General features: G+C 39.6%; 1 protein-coding gene across 1 annotated transcript; it reads left to right on the top strand.

Annotated features, from left to right (window-relative positions):
- The first annotated feature begins 215 nt into the window (after positions 1-215).
- On the top strand, positions 216-4636 carry LOC134642741 (complement C1q tumor necrosis factor-related protein 3-like). Its single transcript, XM_063494694.1, has 5 exons — positions 216-354; positions 2255-2386; positions 2616-2883; positions 3379-3536; positions 4599-4636. The coding sequence occupies exons 1-5, from the start codon at positions 216-218 to the stop codon at positions 4634-4636; spliced, it is 735 nt and encodes a 244-aa protein (XP_063350764.1).
- The last annotated feature ends 7537 nt before the right edge of the window (positions 4637-12173 follow it).

Raw genomic sequence — 12173 nt, 5'->3', positions numbered from 1 at the left:
TGACAAATGCTCGTGTTGTTGAAGCAGCCTGATCCAGCTTGGGAGTCAAAGGTCATATAAGAACTTAAGTGGTTGAAAGAACCAGCATTGAATCATGGGTAATCGTGTTTGTGAGGATCAGAGTCCAGCAGCCTTCATGCTGTTCAAACAGAAGCTTCTGTGTGCACAGGTCAGGAACACCGGGCTGCAGTGGTCTGGTTCTCCGTGAGGCTGAGATGGACTCTGGCTGGTTCCTGCTGCTGGAGCTCTGTGCTGTGGTTCTCCTTCAGGCCGAACTAACGGGAGGGCAGGACGACCTGAGAGTCCTCCTGCAGCAGCTGATGGTCAGAGTGGACAGACTGGAGCAGGACAGAGGTCAGAGTTCTCATGACTCCTACAAGCTTCAGAGTTCAACTTCTGTGTTTCAGCTCTCATCTACACACGTCTGCTTACCTGAATTTGTACTTCTAGAACAAATTTAAGGAACGTCCATCTTCATCATACATACACTCAGTAATGACTCAGGGGTTAGGATTAGGTCTCTTCACCCACTGCTCGCTGGGTTTCTGACACCTTCCTTCTAACACATGTCTACACTAGTGGTGTGCGGATCGATATTGAAATATTGATTCTTCTGACACCAGTAATTTATGTTCTAGAATCGATTCTCATATTAAAATATCAATATTTTAGTACTTTGGGGTAAATTTGTAGTTTATCATTAACAGGAACACAGAGGAAAGAAACTATATCATTCGGATCGTCTAAATTGGAAGGAACTACTTCCTCTTACGCCTTTCATAGTCATATAGGAAATACAGCTGTATAAATGTGTCGCAGCCCCTGGCGAGCACACTCACAACAATGGCTGAGCGTAAACAGAGTCATGTGTGGACATATTTTACCTCCACAAACAGCCAAGACGCGGTTTGCGATACATGTGGCAAGACAGTGCGGTGTTGTGGCAACACCACTAACCTTGTCAAACACCTCAGAGTAAATCATATCACAGAATATGATGAGTTTATATTGAGGCGAACTGAAGAGAAGGAGAGGGACAGGTGCTGCTAGGGCGAGACAGACGTCTCTCACGGAGTCCTTTAGTGCTGAAGGCAGGCAACATTTTCAAATAGCACACAACTTCAAGTTTTTTTTGTTCTATATGATAATTCTGCATTATTAAGCAATAAGAACAAGTAAGTCTGATGTCCTGTAATCATTATGACGCTATATTATTATATTATTATTATTACAATTACATAATACAATTATATATGAAATACAATGAAATATTAAGTTTTTGCACAGAGTATCGGTATCGGATCAGTATCGTCGATACCACCCTGAATTTTACTTGGTATCAGATTGGAAAGGAAATCAGTGGTATCGCACATCACTAGTCTACACATAATCCATCCAGTGACCTCAGACCGTTCAACATGTCAATCAGCTCATTTGTTGATGTGCACGATAACCCTAAAATCTAAATTTTTTTGTGCATTTCCAAAAAAAGTTGGTCTTCAGAGTCCAGCTGAGTCTGGAGGTCTTCTGTGTTCTCTCTCTGATGACCTGACAGTGCTGAGAGAGTCGAGGTCACTCTCTGACACCTTTAGTTGTATGACATCTCACCATGTCACCTTAAAAAAATCTGATCAAAACAAAAATCATCTCAGTGTGAGTGAACTAAATCAGCCATTCCTACCATTTGCGGGGTAGCTACATCCCAGGCAATCGTGATGTTTTGATCCATTTGGCACTTATAATCCACCTGACTCTTCTCTCAGCTTCTTATCTAACAGGTCTGGAACGCTCAGCAAGGCACTAGCATTATTTTCAGTTCAGTTTTATTTATACAGCGCCAAATCACAACAACAGTTGCCTCAAAGCACTTTATAATGTAAGGTAGACCCTACAATAATAAATACAGAGAAAAACCCAACAATCATATGACCCCCCTATGAGCAAGCGCTTTGGCGACAGTGGAAAGGAAAAAATCCCTTTTAACAGGAAGAAACCTCCAGCAGAACCAGGCTCAGTGAGGGGCGCCCATCTGTCACGACCAGTTGGGGTGAGAGAAGGAAGACAGGATAAAAGACATGCTGTGGAAGAGAGCCAGAGAGAACAAGTATGATTCAATGCAGAGAGGTCTATTAACACATAGTGAGTGAAGAAGAAACACCCACTGCATCATGGGAATCCCCCAGCAGCCTACACCTATTGCAGAGTAACTAAGGGAGGATTCTCGTTAGCTGATCATCTATCTGCGTTCCTGCAGGTAGATCTCAGGTGGCATTCTCGGCCTCACTCGTCACCACCTCAGAGTGGACCGATCAGGGACCGTATGGCAAAGCAAACCCGCTTAGGAAAGTGGTGACAAATATTGGCAACGCATACGACCCAGAAACAGGTAAGACTCACCTAGTCAGATCCAGGGATGGTGTCTTTGAACATGAAGGAAGTCTAGGCCTTTCTCCTGTGATGATAACTGAAGTTCTTCTTTCTCAGCTCAGAATTTATTTGGTTGTTTTTTTCCCATTTGGTATTTTAGGCAGGAAGAATCAGGAAGTCTGATGTCTTCTCTGAACTAGTTTCCTGCCTTTTCTAGCAGACCGTTTGTCTCTTTGGGTCATCTGCAGGTGTCTTCACTGCGCCCACAAATGGAGTCTACTACATCCGCTTCACTGGGAGCGTTGGAAAGTTGGGGTCCCTGAATGCAGCGGTGCTGAAAAACGGCGAGAACATGTTCGCCATCTACAACACGGTGGGCCACATCAGTTCAGACTCCAACGGCATGACGTTGATGCTGGAGGAGGGCGACAGAGTCTGGGTCATTCTCTGGAAAAACAACAGCATTGGTGACCAGAGTCGGCTCAGCACCTTCAGTGGATTCCTTGTCTTCCCCATGTAGGTGGAGCCAAGAAGAACCTGGAACTCTGCGTGTTCTCCCAAAGATTCAAGGGTTTTATCCTGATAATTAGAAGCTGATTGCCTGATTAAGGTTAAAACTGATTGGTCCACGTGCTCAGCATCTGTCCACCTTCAGTAACTGGCCTTTTTCTGATGTTCAGTTTTCTCTACCTGAGGTTCCTACACCTGTGGATCTGCAGGTGTATACAGTCATTTAAAATGCTGTATAATTATGTGTTCGCTAGTCCAAAGGTGTGAGCAGAAAAATGCTAGCAAATAAAACTGATGACTCTGCAAGTTTGTGTTTGTAGTAACTGTGTGGGCGTATGCTTCCCAGAATCCCTCTCAGCCCTGCTCTGGTCCAATGACGTCCGATATTTGGTTCAGTATCTCTTAGTTTTCACGACCTGCTGGCTGTTTGAGTTGTTCAAACATGAACTTTCTCCAGTCCAGATATGAGGACACAGTCCATGTCCTCACGATGTCTGCCAGGCTTCTGGTCCTGTTGGGGGTCTGTGCTCTGGTTGGGGTCCAGGCTCAGGACGATCGGATTCTGAATTGTGACAGAACCACAGAAGACAACCTGCGAGTGCTGGTGCAGCAGCTGACAGACAGAGTGCAGAAACTGGAGAAAGAGAACAATGCCAGAGGTCAGTCTGCTGTAAAACTCCTCCATCGTCGGTGCTCTTCTGTGAAAAGCCAGACTTCAAACTGTGGTTCTAACATTTATTGCAAAATTAACTCTTTTAGTACCCTGATGAGCAAAACGACCCAAAATGGGCCTTTTGCTCATTTTTTGATTTTTGATTCTCAATATATCAGTCATTTTAAAGACTAGTTGCATGAAACTTGGCCAGGATGTTTTTTAGGATTATTTTTAAAATGATCCCCTCTAAGGTGTGGTGTATAGAAAAGGAGACTCTTTACCCTCGTACCTTTTTTGTGCCCATTGAGTTCCATTATAATCATATATTTCAAATATACTGTAATCCTGACATGTTATAATGCTTTTCCCATGAATACCTAATGGATCTAAGCATCTGCCTTCAAAATAAAGGAAAAAGGGGTTTTGGATGAAATGAGCACTCTCATCACCAGAGAAAGGCAGAGCTCCAACTTAGACATGTTCAGTGGTTTTGAATGCAGGACCTGGTTATCTTACCTTGGAAAATGCATGACAATAAAACAGCTAACCACCTTAAAAATGGTCTTGATGTGCTGGGATTCATATAAGAGAGTGGTGTGAATGCTATTGAGAATATATTGTGTGTGTGTGTGTGTGTGTGTGTGTGTGTGTGTGTGTGTGTGTGTGTGTGTGTGTGTGTGTGTGCGTGAGTGCGTAATAGTGATGTGTCGGTCGCGAACAAAACGGCTATTAGAGCCGCTTGTCACTACCCGATCCGTACCGGAAACCCGATCGGTACCACGCATGTGCGAAAGGTGTCTACTTCCGGTCGAAGCATTTTACAATAGTTACGGGTCAGAGTATCTGTTAAGATGTTAACAATAATAAGTATCTCTTAAATTGTTTGCAGTAATGAAGCATTTCAATATAATGTAGACAAAAACGAAAAATAAAAAGATTGTTACTGATCAGGGCTCCCCGATCCTTACTGCGCATGTGCAAAGTCGGACTGTACAAATCGGGTCTACCCGATCCATACCGCGCATGTGCAGATGTTTTCTTCTTCTTTTGTTTCGTTTAATGGCAGTTTACTCCCCAGGGTATGAGGATACCACCACCTGCTGACTGAGCAAATGAACCCTATTGTAAAATGAACTAGCGTCATTACAAATGCGTGTTAAACTTGATTTAGTGATAGTCCAGTGTGTTTATGCTTGTCTGTGTGGAGAGGACTGTTGGAATAGTGATGATGATGTCCGCTATCACAGTCAATTGTCAGTAAACACTTAATCTGGCTGATGAATCTTCACGTGACATATTACTAAGTCAGTATTATTAAGTCTGTAATTAGGCGCCATTCTTCTTATTTTACGGCGCTGTTGTTCAATTGGGGGACGCTCTCTGTTGAGGAGGAAAGCTTGAATTTGTTTGTATACAGATTATCCATTGTTTAAATGTCCCGGGCAGTCGAAAAGCAGGCAGAGCTGTTGAGAAATGCTAAGAGCTAACTGGGCGCTAACCGTGTCACTCAAATACATTAGCCCCGTTTCTCAATAGTCGTGCCCAAATTCATGGGCTGCATCCTCCTGAGGACCGGGCCTTCGCAATCTAAGTGGGCCGGGTCCTCAGACGGTCGGGTAGGCCGGAAGTAAACGGCAGTGAAATTGGACGGTCTAGCCTTCTGATTAACGTCACCGCTGTCTCGGTGGAGTTTAATAAACTCGGCCGTCTGCTCCTTGCTATGTAAAATATAACAGGACACTGGCGTAAATTCTCGACCATCTCACACTTCTGTTTAATCAGTTTTCTGTTTGATGTTTAGTCAGCTGTATAAAAACCAAGGAGGAACCCACTCGGGGGATTAATAAAGTTTTATTTTATCTAATCTAATCTACTAACTTTAATCTCAGCCAAACCGATTTACTCACGAACAAACAAAACACTGAAAAAGCCCAACAATAACATTTTTAGGTTGTCTCAGGTACTTATATACTACGTTTAACCCGAGTAGCGAAAGTCCGCGGTGATCTGAAAATGATGTGCCGGGAGTTGTGCCGTTCTCGGCGGCTTCAGTGACCCTCGAGCTCTCTCGGCTAGCTATCGAGCTGGTGGGTAGCAGGCGTCTCCGAAAACGTCAAAGCACTTTTCCAAATATGCGATATCTTGATAAACCGAGCAGATATTTGATGTTTACACAGCTACTTTCTCGCCTGAAAATATGTTAAAAGTTTATTTTGTGACCCAGAAAAATTAATAAGAGTAATTTTAAAACGTAGTACCGGCCGCCATTACCGGAAACTAGAGTTTGGCTGGGCTGCGCTATGAATTCTGGGATATGGTGGACAAAGAAGGATACATCAGACCCATCCTCAAATTCGGAGAAAATGAGGACCCATTTGTCGGCTGCATTCAGAGCAGCCTATGAATTTGGACTGCCTTCGGCGCGTCGCTGTGACGTAATCGGTCTACAAATGCGGCCTCAGGAGGATGCAGCCCATGAATTTGGACACGACCAATATGCGTACTTGTGCGTACTTGCGTTCTCGTGTACTCGTGATACGTCATCAGTCGGAGACCAAGTACTGTTCCAATTCGAAGTACGCATCAAGCCGAGGACGCGAAAAAGTCCCGGATGTGTTCTCGCTCCGCCCGTTTTATCGAGCATGCATCGGTGGTGACTTGTGTGGACTTGGTACAGCTAAATATCCCAGAATGCATTTCGTCCAAAACTCAACAGCGGACTCCCGGCACATCGTTTGCAACCCCCCCCCCGCTCGCGGTCTTCTCACTACTCAGGTTAAAGAAACCCCAGCAGCTGTCTATAGTATTGAGTGTCCACTAAAATAAAAATAGAAGCGTTCCAACATCTCACCTGCTTGTTTTTATTAAGGTATGTACACGTATGTACATGTACACTATTTTTATTAATAGAGGTTTCACTACTGAGGTTAACAATGATATATAAGTCACTTAGATCACTTCTATATGTTAATGTTTGGTTTATTTCAGTGTTTTATTTGTCCCTGAGTAAACCGGTTTGGCTGTGATTAAAGTTAAGCTTCATAACATGTTACTCACAGTTAAATTAAGAGGGGACGGCAGTAGAAACTCCGGACCTGTGACATCGTCACGTACGCAGGTGTTCCAATTGTACAAATCGCAAGTATGTACTCGCGTTCTCGGCGAGTCCGTACTCCCGTGCGTTCTCGGCCAGTACGTACTCGCCGAGAACGCGAGTACGTACTCGCGTACTTGATAATTGAGAAACGGTCTAACTGTCGCAGACTGTGTCCCAATCCAGAGACCGCACGCTTCGGAGTACGCATTTTGAGACCTATTACGACACAGCGACGCGACGACGGCTGTCCCAATCCGAAGTGTACTCCAAATGCGCCGTCGATTTCCCCAAATTTGAAGTGTGTTTTTTTTTTTCAAAAACCTTTATTTAAACATCAGTACAATACAAAATGGAATTAAACAGTACCACAATAATGGTGTTGTACTTACAAAAGAATTGTATACCATAGACAAACAAATACAAGAACAGTATTCAGAACCAACAATATAAATATGCTAGGGGGAAAGTAACTGATCAAGCCAAAGAATAAAGTGATTGAAAGATCTTGATTTTTTCACAAACACCAATAGTTTTTTATAGCTTTTGGGTTAGTGGAGTTCTTAATTGAATTAAGATACTGTACAAGTTCAAAGGAGAATACATAAAAAGAGGGATGTCTTCCTAAATATTTGGACTTGTGAATATGAAATTTAGCCATTAAAGTTAATCATATATCTGTTATCAAAGTTGAATTGTCTTTGGTTTTTGTGTAGACCAAATAAAACATATTTCCAAAACAGTACAAATCCTTTAAATACATTTTCTGAGATAAAAACACATAAACTCTGCCAAAAATCTTGTACAAGGTTACAAAACCAAAAAAAGATGTATAGTAGATTCCTTGGAAGTTTTACAAAAGCTACAGCTTGTATCAATGTCTAATTTGAATTTGCTTTGAAGATAATCTTTAGAAGGATAAATTCTGTGTATTAATTTATAAGAAATATCTTTAATTTTGTTGGTAATTAAAAACTGATTAGGGAGTCTCCAAACTTCGTTCCACATAATACCATCTGACAGCCGGTTCCAGAAAAAAATTACATATGGTACCGTGGTTATACTACTCTGAAATAAAGCTCTGATCGATTTATTGTTGTTTTTAGATTGCTTAGAAAAGCAAATCTTGCCAACAAAAGTTTGTATGGGAGATGCCAACGGCCCGTGGAATGAAGTGATATTAGGTTGATTCTTAAACAGCATACAAACCCCTGATGGTATTGATCCAAATACTTTTGTATAATCATGACGATTTATAGCTAAATTGAAATGTAAACAAAATTCTTCATAGGAGAAAAGCGTACCATTCGAATCAAATAATTGGTTGACTAAAACAATGTTATTCCTAAACCAACTATCTAAGAAGAGAGATTTTCTTTTAAATAAAATATCCTTGTTATTCCAGATATAATAACTGTGTGGACTAAAGTTATGCTTGTAAATAAGAGTCCAAGCTAAAAAAGCTTGACGATGAAAAGCATAGATTTTTAAAGGGATTTTATCAATATCAAAATTACAAGTAAGGAAAAATTCAGTGCCACTTAACTTAGAAAACATGAACACAGATATAGTATTCCAAATTGAAGTAGGATTAGTAATTAGATTCTTTAACCAATTTATTTTAAATGTGTTATTTAAAGTGTTAAAATCTAACACATTAAGTCCTCCATTGACATAGGAGTTCATAAGAACTGTTTTTTTAATGTAGTGTGTCCTATTTTTCCAGATAAAGTTGAAAAGTAACTTATCAACCTCTTTTATGAGTTTTTTATCAAGGTGCAATGCCAATGCAGCGTATGTAAGACGAGAGATGCCTTCTGCTTTAGTTATTAATACTCTGCCTTTTAACGACAAATCTCTTAAGAGCCACTGATTAAATCTGTGTTTGAGTTTCTCTAGAATAGGATAGAAATTTTGAGTGATTCTACTTTCCTGGTTCTTGGTTATTATGATACCTAAATAACGAACTTCTTGTTTTATTGGAATGTTACACAAAGCTGTTTTCGAACATTCTTTTATCGCCATAAGTTCACATTTAGGAATATTCAAGTACAATCCAGAAGCTTTGGAAAATATGGAGATTGTTTCAATAGCAATAGAGATTTGATATTCATCTTTTAGGAATAATGTAGTGTCATCCGCTAACTGTGTTATGAGTAAATCTTTGCCAATTAGCGATATACCTTTTACATTGCTTGATTTTATATGGTTAGACAATAGTTGGGCAATTAACAAAAACAAGTATGGAGAAATGGGACAGCCTTGTCTTATCCCTCTTTGTATGTTAAATCTGGGTGAAGTACCGTTTGTTAATTTAATACTGCTGTTACTGTTATGGTATAATGTTTTAATCGCTGTAGAGAAGTAAGAGCCAAAACCATATTTATCTAGAGCTTGAAATATAAATTCATGCTCCACCGTATCGAAGGCTTTGTAGAAGTCTAAAAATAATATGAAACCATTGCTATTTATTAGGTCAGAATAATCCAGAATATCTAAAACCAATCTGATATTGTTAGTTATATGTCTTTTGGGCATAAAGCCAGATTGTGTTTCATCAATAACTGAGTCAAGAACCATCTTAAGTCTGTTAGCTATAATTAGAGCAAATACTTTATAATCATTATTTAGCAAGCTAATTGGTTTCCAATTATCAATCATTAATAGGTCCTTATTAGGCTTCGGAATCAACGTAGTCAAACCTTGATTCATCGTAGTGGGAAGTTGTTGGTTTCCTATGCTTTCTGCAAATACCTCAAGAAGAAAGGGAGATAACTCTTCAGAAAAAGTTTTATATAATTCAGCAGTAAGACCATCCATACCTGGAGATTTATTATTTTTTAATAGCCCAATTGCATTTTTGACTTCTTCTAATGAAATGGGTTGATCACATAATATAGAATCTTCTTGGCTGATAGATTTAACATTCAGCGATTCTAAGAGATGATCTGCAGCTTCCTGAGAAAATGTATAGGCTATAAGCTATAAAGTTCCTTATAGAAATGACTACAATGTTTAGAGATTAATCTGTAACCCTCTGTTATAACCCCATTTATCATTAATTTGCTAATATTATTTATGCTTGAGTGTTTCTTTTCTAAACTGAAGAAATAATGGGAATTACGCTCACCTTCTTCAAGCCATTTAGATCTTGATCTGATAAAGGCTCCTTTTGCTTTGTCTGAGTATAAACGATCTAATTTATCTTGTAATTTAGCAAGGTTCAATTTATCCTCTTCAGTTAAAGTGTCAATTTGTTTATTAGATAACTGTGTAATTTGAGAGATTATATTTTCTTCCTCTAATCTTTTGGATTTTGCATTAAGGCTGCCAACCTTCCAATTTCAAGTTTTAATAATTCCCAGTTATTTCCATACTTTAAATCTTCTTGAGCAAAAGTTTGAGATCAGATCTTTAAGATCCTTTTTCACATCGTCTTTTTGTAATAATGAGCTGTTGAGTTTCCAGTATGTAAATTTAGAAACAGAAGAATTAGATAGAGAAGTTAGATTTATTTTAATATACATGGCTTTATGATCTGTTGCTGGAGAAGGCCATGCACCTACATCTATGCTATTGCTGTCAAAACTCTCCGAAACTAACCAAAAGTCTATCCTTGAATGTCTCGAGTTAGAATTGTTGCACCAAGTAAACATTTTGGACTGAGGATATTTGAATCTCCAAATGTCTGTGAGTTTAAGGTGTACCATAACAGCCTTCAATGTAGTATTAATTCTGTTTGAATGTCCTGGAGGAAATTTATCTAATTCAGCATCCATAATACAGTTAAAGTCTCCACCTAGTAATAATTTTGCATTTGGAAATTTATTTAACCAGCTAGATATTTTTTTTTCAATCGTCAAAAATAAATGATCATTTTCTAGCTTCGTGTTAAACCCATATATGTTAGTTACAATTAAGACTAAATCATTATATTTTATGACTTGACATATGTAATGACCTGCAGAATCACATTCTGTATGTAAAACATCCCCATTATATCTGTTTTTTAGGATTGATACCCCTGCTGATCGTTCAGTTCCATGAGATAACCATATAGAATTTCCCCATTGAGATCGCCAAAAACTAACAGCGTTGATAGTAGAGTGAGATTCTTGTAAAAACACAAAGTCAGATTTAAGTTGCTTTGCATAAAGAAAAGTGGCTTTACGTTTTAAGTTGTTACGAAGACCCCTAGCATTAATAGAAACAAAAAACAAAGAACACAAATTGACAAAGAAAAGATATGTATTGAAATGTAAATCGAAGTTAAACTTTTTAACCTAACACTGAGATCAGCACTAGAATATGAAAATGTTCACAGTATACAGTGTATATATATAAATAAACTTTAGACGCCTAATAAAAGCGTAACAAAAAAAAAAAGTGTTTTATCTATTTAACAGTAAGTTTGTTTTTTGTTAACATCAAAGAGCAATTTAGACAACCAAACATGACATCTAGAGATATCAGGCACATCAATATAAAGAACACCTTGTAAACAAACCTGAGAAGAACTGAGGGTCAGGGAATATTGAAGAGTTTATGTGTGAATTTCAGCACCATTTACAAAGCCTCGACCTCCAACAAAGTAAGCAGATTTCCCTTCTTCACGTGCTTTCTTTATAATGGGCCACAGCTTCAGTCTGTTTTCTTTGTCCTCTCTCGTCAGGTCTTCAGTGAACCGCAGATGATTATTTTGAAGGAAAGTATTGTTCTTGGCGGCTTTCCACACCGCATCACGAATTCTCCTTGAGATGAACCGGATGATGATCCCTCTGGGTCTCGGGTCATTTTGTTTTGGTTTCCCCACTCGGTGAGCGATGTCTAAGACCTTTTCCTTTTCTGCAGGCAGAACCGTTTGGCATATCTCAATCGCTTTTGCGCGCACATCTTCTTTCTCCAACTCCGGTACCCCATACAGTCTCAGGTTCCAACGGCGGTTGTAGCGTTCAACTTCAGAGATGCGTTCGTCACATTTCTGTGTAAGCCTTTCGTTTTTCTCAACCCTCTTCTCAATGACCATAATCTTATCACTTATGTCCTTTAAATCCGTACGAACTGTTCCTACCATTTCTTCAATGGCGTCACTTCTGGTGTTGATCAGATTAATCAAAGTGTTGACTGCATCAGCTTTCAGGGAGTCGCCATCAGAGTGACTGCTAGACAGTGTTGGTTTTTTAGCCACTGGAGGCTTGGAAGGCGTAACTGGTAGAGGTGGAAATTCTTCTTCAACCATCTGCTGACACTCCATTTCTTTCATGTAGCTATGGTCGCTAGCTAGCATGCTAGTTGCATGTGGTTTGCCCGAGTTACTCAGCCTTTTCTGAGCAGATTTCGACATGTTGTTGTTATTAAATTTGGTTTTAAATTTAGCAGGTTTAGTGTGCTGATCTTCAAAAAAGTCTTGAAAGCTAGAAAGACGTCAAATAGGTGCTATAAAACTGCTTTATATCTTTCTAGTGCTGAGAGCTCGAAAAAACACTCCTCCTCACGCCGCCATCTTGCTCGGCCCCCTCAAATTTGAAGTGTGTACACTTCGTGGTC

The sequence above is a fragment of the Pelmatolapia mariae genome, linkage group LG15 (assembly GCF_036321145.2).
Source record: "Pelmatolapia mariae isolate MD_Pm_ZW linkage group LG15, Pm_UMD_F_2, whole genome shotgun sequence".
In the NCBI taxonomy this organism is placed as follows: domain Eukaryota; kingdom Metazoa; phylum Chordata; class Actinopteri; order Cichliformes; family Cichlidae; genus Pelmatolapia; species Pelmatolapia mariae.
This window is presented reverse-complemented; position numbering and strand designations above follow the sequence as displayed.

Bases quoted from the DNA above. Each gene is read 5' to 3' on its own strand.
- LOC134642741 (XM_063494694.1), top strand. From the start codon at position 216: ATGGACTCTGGCTGGTTCCTGCTGCTGGAGCTCTGTGCTGTGGTTCTC. The intron at 2,387-2,615 runs GTAAGACTCACC...GGTCATCTGCAG, and splicing joins CGCATACGACCCAGAAACAG to GTGTCTTCACTGCGCCCACA. The intron at 3,537-4,598 runs GTCAGTCTGCTG...GTTTAATGGCAG, and splicing joins GAAAGAGAACAATGCCAGAG to TTTACTCCCCAGGGTATGAG.